At 41.7% G+C, this 12,975-nt stretch overlaps 1 protein-coding gene across 8 annotated transcripts in view; it reads left to right on the top strand.

Annotated features, from left to right (window-relative positions):
- The window catches only part of DOCK4 (dedicator of cytokinesis 4), a 438,192-nt gene that overhangs the window by 306,688 nt on the left and 118,529 nt on the right, over positions 1-12,975 (top strand). For all 8 annotated transcript variants that reach the window (XM_045495353.1, XM_045495356.1, XM_045495351.1 and 5 more), the window contains exons 24-25: positions 9,953-10,080; positions 12,232-12,366. In XM_045495353.1, coding sequence (XP_045351309.1) covers positions 9,953-10,080; positions 12,232-12,366 — 263 coding nt within the window. The remainder of the gene's footprint in view (positions 1-9,952; positions 10,081-12,231; positions 12,367-12,975) is intronic.

Below are 12,975 nucleotides of genomic sequence, written 5' to 3'. Positions count from 1 at the left end.
GGAAAGATTTCCATCACTGCCCCAGGGGGTTGAAGTTTGGCTTGATGTTGAGTGATTCACCATTGGAGAAGACAGAAACTTACCACGTATAAATGGCAACGCACTTTGAGAAAAAGGCTGTCTTCATGGAAAAAATAGCACGCTTACCTGAGAACTTCCCAAGACACAAACTATACTCTATTTAAATTACCTGGGACCCCACACTGATGGTAGGGAAACCTGGAAAGTATTTCTAGTAACTCTGAAATTCTAAATCGGAAACTATGGACTTAGTCTATGGACATAGACTTTGTATATGACAGTTCAGTAGGGCAGAAGTACCAAATTCTTCTCCTTGGGCTAAATTTAAGGTGTCCACAGAGCCGCATTCCTTTGTGGAGGGTCGAGGAGAGAATCTGTTTTCTTGCCTCGTACAGTTTCTAGGGGTCACCTGCACTCCTGGGCTTTTGGCCCCTTCCTCCGTCTTTGAAGCCTGCAGTGTAGCATCTCCAGATTTCTCTCTGACTCAATTTTCTTGCCTCTTTCACCTAAGAGGACCCATGTGCTTACCTTGGCCCATCCAGATAATCCAAGATAATCTCATCATCTCATGATCCTTAATTTAATCACTTCTGTAAAGTTCATTTTGCCATTACGTATTCACAGGTTCTGGGAATTAAGACATGGACATCTTTGGGAGACCACAACTCCGTCCACTCCATATGGGTAAAACAGACTCAAAACCAAGGCAATAGCTCAGCTGCATATGAGGAAAAAAAAACAAAAAAACAAAACAAAACAAAAAAAAAACACTTAGAAATCTAGGAGGTTTTTTTAAATTTATTGAAAGTTTAAAAAATGAAACTCAGGGGTGCCTAGGTGGCTCAGTTAGTTAAGCATCTGACTTTGGCTCAGGTCATGATCTCACGGTTTGCGTTGGGCTCTATGCTGACAGCTTGGAGCCTGGAGCCTGCTTCAGATTCTGTGTCTTCCTCTCTCCTTCCCCCTCACTGTTCACACTCTGTCTCTCTCTCTGTCAAAAATTAATAAAAATTAAAAAAAAAAAATTTAAATGAAACTCAGAAGTGCTGCACTTGTGTGAGTACACATACATCTTGGCTAGAAGGACGTTACAAAAGATACTTTCCTGATTTAAAATTAAAATCTACAATAGGACAAGGTAAAGTGCAGATGAGGACATTACAGGGTGTTAATAGGATATACATTCAATCAAAGATAAAGTGCTTAGTTCTTGACCATTCTTCAGATCATAGAGTATGGCAAAGACCGTTGCTACTCTGAGCTTAGTTCTAATCGGCAAAGAAATGGCTAGTGAGATAGAAGTGAGAAGAATCTGAGAACGTGACCTTATTTTCTGAGAGTTCATAGTATCCAAAGAAGGTGTCCAGAGTACAGTTGGGCCACACTTTTGAGAAAATAAGTTTCAAAACATTTTGGAAAAAAAGACCTTAAATGTTACAAACTCCCCAGAAAAGACAAAAAATTCTCACAGTTGTCTTTGTGCTAGAATCCTGCCTTAGAGTTCTCCAGAGAAACAGACCCGATAGAGGCTATGTTTGTGTGTGTACAAGGTTTCTTGTATGGGATGAGCTCAGATTATGCAGGCTGAGAATTCTGCTGTTGGTCAGCTGGAGACCTGAGGGAGCCAGTGGTGGAAGTTGCACTTCGAGTCTGAAGGTCGGAGAAGACTGACGTCTCTGCTAAAAGACGGGCAAAGAGAGCACGTTCTCCCTTATGCCTCCTTTGGTTCTATTCAGCGCATTGGTTGAGGCCCACCCGCATTGAGCAGGGCAATCTGCTTTACTCAGGCTCCCAATTCAAATGTAACACCCACGATATTGTTTAACCAAATTTCTGGGCACCCCACAGCACACTCAAGTTGACCCATAAAAACTATCACAAATCCCAAGGAGAAAAAAAGCAGAGGATGCATGCATAGGTATCAGAATGATTATAGAATACTCCTGATTGAGCTTAGATTAAAAATTAATACAGAAAAGAGATGGAAAGAGGGACACCATAGTCAATACCAAAGACGGGTATGAAAAAACATCATGGGAAGAGTCAAGCCAGGTTGAGTTAAGGGTCCACGGACAGCCTCAGAGCTGGAGCCGTTTCATAACCAGGCAGAATTAGCCCTGTTAGTCACACCCCAAGTTCAGAGTCGAGGGCATATGGCCAAACCTGAAGGCCATAGCTAAGATTTGCAACCTACATAGATTGGCATTTGACATCTAAGTCATCTGGGGTCTAAGCAGACATATTTAATGTGTAAAAATTGAACAACTCATTTTTCCCTCTCTCCTCACAAATCTTCCTGTTTCCTGAGGGCCAGGAAAGGGTCTAAGTTTTGGAGAGGACCACTTTGGCAATAGCAGGAAGAGTAGAGCTGACGTATAGAGGTTGGGGAGGAAGGGGGAAGTGCCCCTAAAATCATAGTTTACCCTAAGTTTTATTTGTGTGAAAATCAATGTAAATGGCAAGACCCAATTTAAACTGTGTTCTTACCTTTCTGCTGTAATCTTTAAATTGACTGGCGTGAGTAAACACATTACATGGGAATGTTTGAAAGCTGTATCTTCTCGTTTCTTATACATCACCTGTTCACATCACTGGTTTTCGGGGGGGGGGGGGCAACGGGCTGGGATGTGTGCCTTGTATCCACTGCTACAAGCAGCTGACCAATCTGCGTTGACATATGGGAGTAGCTGTGTTCCCCTGCTGGCTCAGGGCGATCAGTGGCAGAGGGAGTCACTGCAAGCCAGACTGTGACAATGTGCTGTCTCACTTCCTGTTTAACCCAGGTTAAAACATGGAGACACAGGGGGCTCCATTTCCGCTGCTTCTCCTATCCAGTAGACTCATGGGGCAGTTCATTCATTTATTCAACAAATGAGTATTGCAGCCAGACCCCATGCCAGGTATGATGCTAGAGATATTGTAGCTAGTGAAACATCCAGCCCCTGCCCTCAGTCTGCTGCTAGTTTACCATGAAAGCTGACTTTGAACAAGGAGTTATGATTTGATAAGATGCAGCAGTTGTGACCTGGGGAGGGAAGGAGGTCCTGTGTAGTAGGGAGGCATGAGTGAGCCTTGGGGTTCATCCCACCCACTCCACCTCAGTTTGTGGTCATGTGCCGACACCACCCTCACAGTTGTATTTCTAGGCAACTGGATATCTCCTCTGGGCTGCAAACCTGAGTAGCCGTCTGTCCTCAGCTTCTCTACGCAGATGTCGCAGAGGCTCCTCAAACCCCTTCTCCCTCTCAGTCTGTTTCTTCTGTCTCAGTAGATGGCAGCACCAACCCCTGGAGCTCTGAGCTGTCCGTGAAACCTTCCTCTTCCTTCTGCCCTTCATCTCCACCTCTCCAGAGACTATTCTTGGGCCTCTGCGGCGGCCCATATCTGTGCCTCCCCCTGACCAGACACAGGTCCATCCCACACCGCCGCCTTGCCTGCATGCCCTCGGGCATGTCCAGACTTGCTTCCCTCTCCTTTTGCCCATCCATGTGTGCAGCCAGAGTTCCTTCCAGAAACTCACACCCGACGATGTCACTCCCACCTCCCTTGCTCACATCCACTGATTGTGCTGTTTTGAGGACACAGAAGAGGATTGATCTTGCAGGCCCTGTCGCCTCACCCTCCCCACCTGCCTGGTCCCATCTCCTTGTGCTTCACTCTAGTGGAACCCACACTTTCCTGCTCCTCTCTGATCTTAGGTGATCCTTGTTCACCCTGCTGGGCTCAGTAACTCGCATCTTCTGAATCATCTCCCGTCTGCCCTGCTCACTCAGTTCTCGCTCTCATAATCTCCTTCTCATGCCTGTTTTGCTTTCTGCTTCTTGGATCACATGTTAGGGCTGTAACTGAAAAAAGAATTGGATTTTAACTGTTTAAAGTCTGTCTTCATCCCTTGCTCCACAAGGAAAACCTCAGAGTACAGGGACTTTATCTGTCCTCATCACAATGATATTTCCAGCTCCCAGCACTGTGTCTGGTGCATAGGAGGTGCTCAGTAGAGGTTTCATGAATGAATACTATGTTCTGGGTCACACATTAGGAATCAGGATAGAGCAGCAATCGGTATTGAATAAATGATATGCATAAAAAAAATCTTACTGGAAAAGCAACCTCTGAGCTAAGGATGAGCATGAATAGGACAACAGAACAGCTTGGGCTGTGGGAAGCCCAGACCAGAAGCAGAACACAGTTGATAAAAGTAACAAGTGGGCATAGCATCTGTTGAGCCTTAGAAAGGGCGCCCCGTGGTGGAGGCATCCAGGGTGGGAATAAATCTGGGGAGTGAGCTCTAAAAACCACACTCAGAGATCATCTCTAGGCCTCTACTGTTGTTTTCCCTCTGTGATCCTGACATTGTCTGCATGAGAATGTAGCCCCTGTGTTGTCTGCCCTTCTTTCCATTCAGGGTCTGCCCTCCAGGGTGTGAAACGCTCATTTGCAAGTTTTGTTGCTATCTGTGACATTAGCATTTCAGTTATTGGTGGCTCCCAGCATTTAATAGCTGCTTCTCCTCCTTCCGAGCCCCACACCCATTGGGAATTACTAATGGGAGCTGGCTTTATCCACTCACGTGTGTACTGGCAAAATAAAAAGTAAATGAGAGTCACTCCTTTATACACTCCACGAGATACATAATACAGTGAGCTGTGTCTGAGATGTAGAATATGAGGGTGTTGACACTTTCAAGGACAGAAACTGCATAACAGGTTCTTTTGCTAAATGTATGGGAAGTGAGTGTTTGTTCAACTGCAGGTTTTCTTTTTTTCTTGGGTCCTGCTTGATGAGTCCAAGTGTTTCCTTTTAAAGGTAAGAATTAGCATTTTAACCAGTCAGCGAGTTTGGCATTTCCCCACCAATTGTATCATTTGCATTGGCTGACATTGCCCTAGTATGGAGAAAAGGCAAATCTGCAATGTAGGTAGTCCTATATTTCTTTTTATGCACACCACACACGAATTATTTGTCTACCTGCCTCGCTTTTTTGCAGTCGGTATTCTCTTAACAGTTGGTTGCAAATTGAATTTTTAGAAATCAAATTGTGCTACCTGCAGGAACATACCAGATAAGCTTTATCTTCTGTTCTAATTAATCATCACGAGGCAGTGACTCCTGTCATGTAATTTGTTAGTTTCTTTTTCTTGGTTCTTTTTGTCAAGTAATTGATTTATAAATAAGTATTTAAGTTTCCTGGTAAGGCTTAAAGGCTTTAAAGGAAGCCTGCAGTGCATTATTTTACAAGTTTGGAGTTTAATGTTCTGTGTTGCTGAAAGTGAAGAATGGCTGTGCCTTGTGTGGTTTGTTGTGATGGTAAACCTATGGCACCAAACCTCCTTGTGTTGATAAACCAATCATGCAAACACTGATAATGGTGCTTTCCCAGCTGTGAATATTTTGCATGCTCTCTGATTTTTATTAGGATAAAGAATCATATTCTTTATGACACATGATATATCTTACACTGACTAGGAAAGAATCCACTACAGTGCTGAATTCAGTTGGTGAGGATGGCCATCCCTGCCTTAATTTTGCTCTTGGGGAGAAAGCTTTCAATCTTTCACTGTTAACTATTATGTTAGCTAAACGTAGGCATTTCATTATAATGCTCGTTATCAATTTGAGAAAATCACCTTCTATTCTTAGCTTCCTGACACTTTTTATCATGAATGGATGCTGAGTTTTGCTCATTTTCTCTACATATGTTAATATGTTGAATTAATGTTGATTGACTTTCAGATATTATACCAAATTTGCCTTAATGATAAATCCTATTTGATCATAGTGTTTCTTTATATATATATATGTATATATAACTAGATTTATTTTGCTAAAATTTTATAAAGATTTTTGCATCTATGTTCATGAGAGATAGCAATCTATAGTTTTCTTGTAATATCTTTGACTAATTTTGGCATCAGTAATACTGGCCTCAAAGAGTTAGTTGTGTTCCCTGTTTATTTTCTGGGAGAATTTTTGTAGACTTTGATTTGATTTTTTTCCATAATGCTTTATAGAATTCATAGAAGCCATCTGGGCCTGGAATTTTTCTTGTGGGAAGTTTCTGATCTATAAGTTCAATTTCTTTACTAAGTATAGAGTTATTTAGGTTGTCCATTGTTTCTTGAGTTAGTTAAGTTGAATTATTTATGCAACTATTTACAAGATACGTGAGTTTTAATAAATCAGGAATAATCTTTCTAAATTGCTGCAGAGGTGACATCATTTAGAAAACCAAGACGATCAGGGCACCTGGGTGGCTCAGCCGGTTAAGCATCTGACTTTGGCTCAGGTCACGATCTTGCAGTTTGTGAGTTCAAGTCCCACTTCTGGCTTTGTGCTGACAGCTCAGAGCCTGGAACCTGCTTCAAATTCTGTGTCTCCCTCTCTCTCACCCCTCCCCCACTCACTCTGTCTCTCTCTTTCTCTCTCTCTCTCTAAAATAAACAAACATTTTAAAAAATTAAAAAAGAAAAAGAAAATCAAGCAGATCAGGGAAAGGAGCTAGGGCATTTGCAAGTGGGCATATCCATAAATAATATGACAATTAGTCTTTTTTTCTTTTTTTAATTTTTTTTTTTCAACGTTTATTTATTTTTGGGACAGAGAGAGACAGAGCATGAACGGGGGAGGGGCAGAGAGAGAGGGAGACACAGAATCGGAAACAGGCTCCAGGCTCTGAGCCATCAGCCCAGAGCCCGACGCGGGACTCAAACTCACGGACCGCGAGATTGTGACCTGGCTGAAGTCGGACGCTTAACCGACTGCGCCACCCAGGAGCCTCGACAATTACAGTCTTAACAATAGTTTTTTGCTTATGACATCCTGTTGAAAAGTAAACACTCAGGACAATAAGCATACTTGTTACTTTTTCAAAAGATTGAAATATATACTGCATAAGTCAGTTACGTTACTGTTTCAAATACTTATTTAATGACAAATTAGGGATAAATATAAGACTTCCAACTGATAGAGAAATGATCCTTATACAGTCAAAATTCTTTATTTATGGATTTCCTTATTAAAATGTGTTTGTGACCTCAAAATCAATACTTGTGACCCTCTCACGTTCATTCGTGGACTTGCACAAAGCAGTGAAATATTTGAGTAGCAGAATACACAGATTCCCAGCTGAGCTCAAACTGCAATGCTCTGCATTCCCTTCCACTCTCATGCTCGTCTAACTAGAGAATGGAGCAGTAGGGGGCAGTGCAGCGCAGTGCAAGAAGCTCATCTCCGGGGCCAGCTGCTAGAGTTTGAATCCCAACTCTGGCCTTTCTTCGTGGGGTAACCTCAGGCAAGTCACTTAGCACCTCTAAACCTCGTGTTCTCTTATATCAAGTAAAGAAAATAGAATCTACCTGGATGAGTTGTTTTTAGGATTTAATATTGTTACCTATGTGGGATATGCCTCCTATATTATACACACATATACTTCCCCTAGGAGAAATGATTCGTTATTTGCCATTTCATGGTTTTCCAGTGACTTGTTCCAACTTAAAACTACCATGAATAACAAGAATTGACTGTACTTACTTTTCTTCCCTGGTGAAAGTATACAAGTATAATTTTCAGATGTTTAACAAACCTTGCTTTTAAGAGAAACACTACCTGGTCGTGAAGTAATAATATGTATTTTACATATTGCTAGAAATGATTTGCCAAAGGTGTGAAAAGGGTTTTTGTATCTGTGGTCGGTAAGGGAATTTTTTTTTAATTTTTTTAATGTTTATTTATTTTTGAGAGAGATAGAAACAGAGTGTGAGCAGGGGAGGGGCAGAGAGAGGAGGAGACACAGAATCTGAAGCAGGCTCCAGGCTCTGAGCTGTCAGCACAGAGCCCGACACGGGGCTCAAACTCACGGACCACAAGATCATGACCTGAGCTAAAGTCGGCCGCTTAACCAACTGAGCCACCCAGGTGCCCCAAGGAATTTTTTTTTAAATGTGTAATCTCCCAAGTTTATGAGCCTGGGAGAAGAGATGACAAGGCATAAATCTCAACAGTTTTAACAAAGATGAGTGGCAGCTGACAGCAGACGAGAGAAGGCTGATGCACACAGGTGTGTGTTGTTGGAGTGGTGCCAAGAACAGGCTAGTTTACACTACAGATCCACAGACGGCGAGGAGCTGTTTCAGAAAGGATCAAGAATTGAAAATAGCAGGTATTCAGGAGCACCTGACTGGCTTAGTCAGAAGAGCAGGTGACTCATGACCTCAAGGTTGTGAGTTCGAGCCCCATGTTGGATACAGAGATTATGAAAAATAAATAAATAAACTTTACAAAAAATGGAGAAAAATAAAAAAAAATACAAGGTATCTGAAAATTAAGGGTGCTAGAAATAAAAAAATTGAATAAAAAGCCCTTAGAATAGTCAATTTAGCCAATAATGGAAAGCTTACCCTCTAAAGAAAGTGAATGAGATGTGCCTAGATTCAGGAGTTCAGAGCCTGCTAAATTTGAGAATGAGGCTCCACACCATAAACAGGGCCTCACAATTAAACAAAGAGACCCTCACCTGCCCCTTCTTTTCCTGATTTCAAGTTACTAGAAGATGATGGTTTCATGCTCCCCAGAGAGGAGTTTGGCAGATTCCTCTGTAGAGAAACTGACAAGCCCAAGAAAAGGCATCTTGGATTCTGAAATTTGAGGGTCCCCTGATGAAATATCTGGATGCCTTCCCTCCTTGCTGTGAAGCTTCACCAGTTTACAAGCTTGCCGAGGCACTGTTGTGGGTCCCCCCCACCCAGTTAGCATGTTAGTGACTTGCTTGTAAAGACAGACAACAATCAACAGATACTGTATGAAAACCTTAAATGTGAAAGCAGAGGCCAAAATGAACAAACAGAAAAAAGAACTTGAAAGAAAAAGATAATTCAAGGAGAAAAAGAAAGCACAAAATTATCTCCCAACTAACCCAGAAAGAGAAAATAGTGCATCCGTGAAACAAGAATGAAACCTTCTGTAAAAAGAAATAAAGAAGGAATAATAAACTGGAAAGGCTGCATAATAAAAATGCAATACCTCTTTGAAAATTATTGGGAATTTCATCATGGGAGCAGCCGAGCATGAAACCAAGTGTGGGGCCCTTCTGAGCACAAGGAGCTGTGTGGTGGCCCAGGTGGAAATAAGAACGAACTCTTGGAGATTAAATATAGGGTAGCAAAAACAAGAAAATTGAATAGAAGAGTTGGAAGATAAAGAAGTTGGGCAAAAAGATGGGAAAAAAAAATCAAGAAAAGAAGATATTTTAAGAGATTCGTGATGTCAGTGTAGTCAGAGTTCCAGACTGAGGACAGAAGAAATAGAGAAAAGGAAATAATGCTGGAAGTACTTCAAGGCAAGATCCCAGCACTGCAGGACATGAGTTTTTGTAGGTTTCAACGGCCAAAGCAAGGCACGTGGTCATGAAAATTTGAATTACCAGGAATAATTTCCTGAAAGCTTTTAAAGAGAGAGAAACAAAAGTAAAACAAAAACTTGGTCGTGTGCAAAGCACTGGAAATCAGAATGGCAGCAAATGCAAAATGTTAATTTAGCCAGAAATTGTGACCAAAAAAAAATTTTTTTTTCCGAGACTGGGGAGAAGACAAGAGGGTAAGAAAAGCTAAATTTTCACCTACTATAGTAAGAAGTCACTGGATGGTCAGTCTCAATGAAAAATCAGAAAATGGCCAGATAAGCATGCCATTTAGATATTTGGAGGTAAAACAGACCATTTAAAAAAAAAATAACCTATTTTCAGTATAAGAGTGAAAGACTTCTTGAGTGCAGGAATCATGGATTAGGGAAATGGACTACTTTTTTTCCAATACCAATTATGTAGCTTTTCACTATGTGTTAATCGTTTAACCAGTACAGTTACAGTAGGTATGGGTGTGTACAAGGTTGGCGTGGGCCTCCATAGATGTGACACTAATGCTTCTGTTCTCTCCAGATTCCAGGTACATTCTCCTGCCTGTCGTGTTACATCACCTCCACATGCACCTGCAAGAACAGAAGGACCTGATCATGTGTGCACGAATCCTTAGCAACGTATTTTGTCTCATCAAGAAAAATAGCTCAGTGAGTAAATACAGATCATAGTACGTAGTTCCCATCAAATGGCTTCTGGAAATAAAAACTCTCAAGTTTTCAGAGAAACCACACTGAAGAATAACCCTCTGAGACTCTCACTTTTATTTCCAGCTGGGTTGGACATTTTGCTATTCTTCTGAAATATTTTTTTTAACCTTGTGAGATTGCTGTAACCCCAAATAACCTCCTCAACTTGTATTTCAAGAAAGAACTGAATACCCAGTGAGAAAAATTAGAAATCTCAAAGCCTCCCACATGTGTCTTTAATCTTGATATGATGAATACTCTGTGGCAAGAATAAATTACTGCCTGTAAAGTGAAGTCTTTTGGGGCCCATTCTGTGGAAGGCTGCATGGTGATGCTCAGAGCTTGGCCATGGCCCTTGGGTCCCACAGAAATCGTAGAAGCAGAGGAAGGGCCCAGGAGACCAAGGATGTCTTGCACTACAGTCATTACCCAGCCCCAACAATGATACTGAATTGTCAGGGGCTTTGGGAATTCCTGTGGATGTACCTGACTCTTGGTGCTGTATAGTCGCATTAGAAGATACAGGGCAAATAGCAAAAAATCACATGCTTACTTAGAAATGAGGACAGTTCTTTGGATACTCGTGTTCATGGCTCATGGGACTGATGTGAAATCCACATGGAAAGGGTGTCCTGTTCTAATTCTGTCAGCCTGCAGCCGTGAATTGGCATTTGTTCATCTTTGACAGCTTGTACAGAGCAGTGCTGAGACTCCTGTGCCTCTGCCTCCCTGCCATACACTATATAGTTTCCCCATTGTTGTCTCTCTTACCTAGGATCGCCTTCTGAAGGGCTCAGCAGTGAGCTGGCTTGGGACCCCAGTGGACGTAATTGAGAGAGGGCCCCCGCACTGTGGGAACAAAGTTGACACTTGAGAGGAGAAGGGCAGAAACTCCGTGTATAAAAGTGTAATAAGATCTGCATGGGGAGGGACGACTGATTTTTCCACATCCCCGTGATCCCAGGCCCCAAGGGTGATCTGGAACTGGGTCGAAGACTGACAACAGGGAGAGAATGATAGTTTTGCTTTAAAACTTTTCTATGTCATTCAGTAAAGAATAGCTATGCTGTGCCTAGTTAGAATGTTTTTATAAACCGTAATTCTGCTAAGTGAGATAGTTCACTGCAGAAAACTGAAAACAAGTATCAGCAGTAGTGGAAAAGATTTTTTTAAATTTCTCCTGTCTACTTCAGTTTGGAAGTTGCAGTCAGCTTTTGGACTTATCTGATAAGGAATTCAGAACAGAAACTCTGCCCTGGAGGGGAAACTATGGTAGTTTTATCAGAAGTGTAAGAAAGTTTATCATAAAACCGTGGCCAAAAAGCTCTTTCACATTCACACTTTGTAAAAGTTTTTGTTTGTGTGTTTGGAAGACAGTCTCCTTGGTAGAGAGGCTGAGTACACAGAGTTTTGTCTTGTGCAGTTGTAATCAGAATCCAACTCCACTGCATACAGTCAGAGAAGAGCAACTTGGGTTTCTCTCTCAAGTCCTGGGGGCTTGGATAGTATTAATTCTCCTTTAGGGAAGCAGTCCACCGTGGCCATTGACATGAGGTTCAGTCTGGAGCTCATGGTATTCATCTATACTGAATGTTGTGCAGTCTACACCTGTAGAGCTTTTTAAAAATCATTTTTATAGGAATAGTTGTTTGCACTTAGAGTTTTAGAAAATAACTATGCAGCTCAAGAAGAGTGTATGTAAGCACAGTCTGAAATAAAAAGAATTAAGGACTTGGGGAACCAAGAAGGACTTTCAGTCGGAATCAGACCCAGAAAGGCATCTGACTTGGCCACATCACACACTGTGTTAGTGCACAGCTAGTGCTCTGGAGTAGTTTGATGCTTTCCAGGACATCACCCCACCTTGTCATTGGCACCACTCAGGCACCACTGCACAGCCTAGCTGGGTACTCTTGGGTAAGCTGTTAAGTTCTCTTTGCCTTTGTTTTCTATAAAAGAAGGCCATTTACTAAGGTGATATAGGTGAGGTCCAGGTCTGTCAAGTTATCCAGTTCTCTTTTTGATGTGGTTTTTCCCCCCTTTTCCGTTACAGAGAGATTAATACACATATTCAGCCACAATTGCCTGAACTCCTTATTTCTTTCTTTTAAGGAAAAATCTGTGTTGGAGGAAATCGATGTGATAGTGGCCAGCCTGCTGGACATCTTGCTGAGAACCATATTGGAGATCACCAGTCGACCTCAGTCATCTGGCTCCGCGATGCGGCTCCAGTTCCAGGATGTCACTGTAAGATCCTAAAGCAAATGGCACGTGGAACAGAACATAGTTGTGTGTGTAAAGGCTTCAGTCCCTTTGAGGGTGGGTTACAATAGGAATCTGGGAAATCTTGCCTTGGGAGAGTGTCCTGTGTGCATTTCAAATATAGATGAGGCTGTTTTCATTTTGCCAGGGAATAAGAAGCATTGTTTGTGAAAAGATCATGGATTAAAATATGTTTAATTTCAGAAAGCCAAATTTGTTAATAGCTCTCACTTTGACCAATTTAAATTGCCCTGTGATTCTGTGTCCCCAGTCCCCTTGATGTTTCATTCTCTTTTCATCCATCAGATTGCTTGAGGAAGTAAGAATAGTGAAATCGAGGAACAGGAATCAGGGATCCTGAGTTTTAATTCTGGATTTTACACTGTGAATAGTAAGGATCTTAATTTGGGGAGGCTTCAGTTTCCTCAGCTATGAGATGAGAAAGTTTGACTTGGTAATTTCTAAGTAACCTTCAGTATTCACTGTTTTATGAGTCCACTATAATATAATTTATAAAATATTAAGAAATAACCTATTTGATAGCTTATGTGTATGTATATATTTTCATGTGTGTGTGTCTATAGAGATGATGGA

This window comes from Leopardus geoffroyi, chromosome A2 (genome assembly GCF_018350155.1).
Source record: "Leopardus geoffroyi isolate Oge1 chromosome A2, O.geoffroyi_Oge1_pat1.0, whole genome shotgun sequence".
Taxonomy (NCBI): domain Eukaryota; kingdom Metazoa; phylum Chordata; class Mammalia; order Carnivora; family Felidae; genus Leopardus; species Leopardus geoffroyi.
This window is presented reverse-complemented; position numbering and strand designations above follow the sequence as displayed.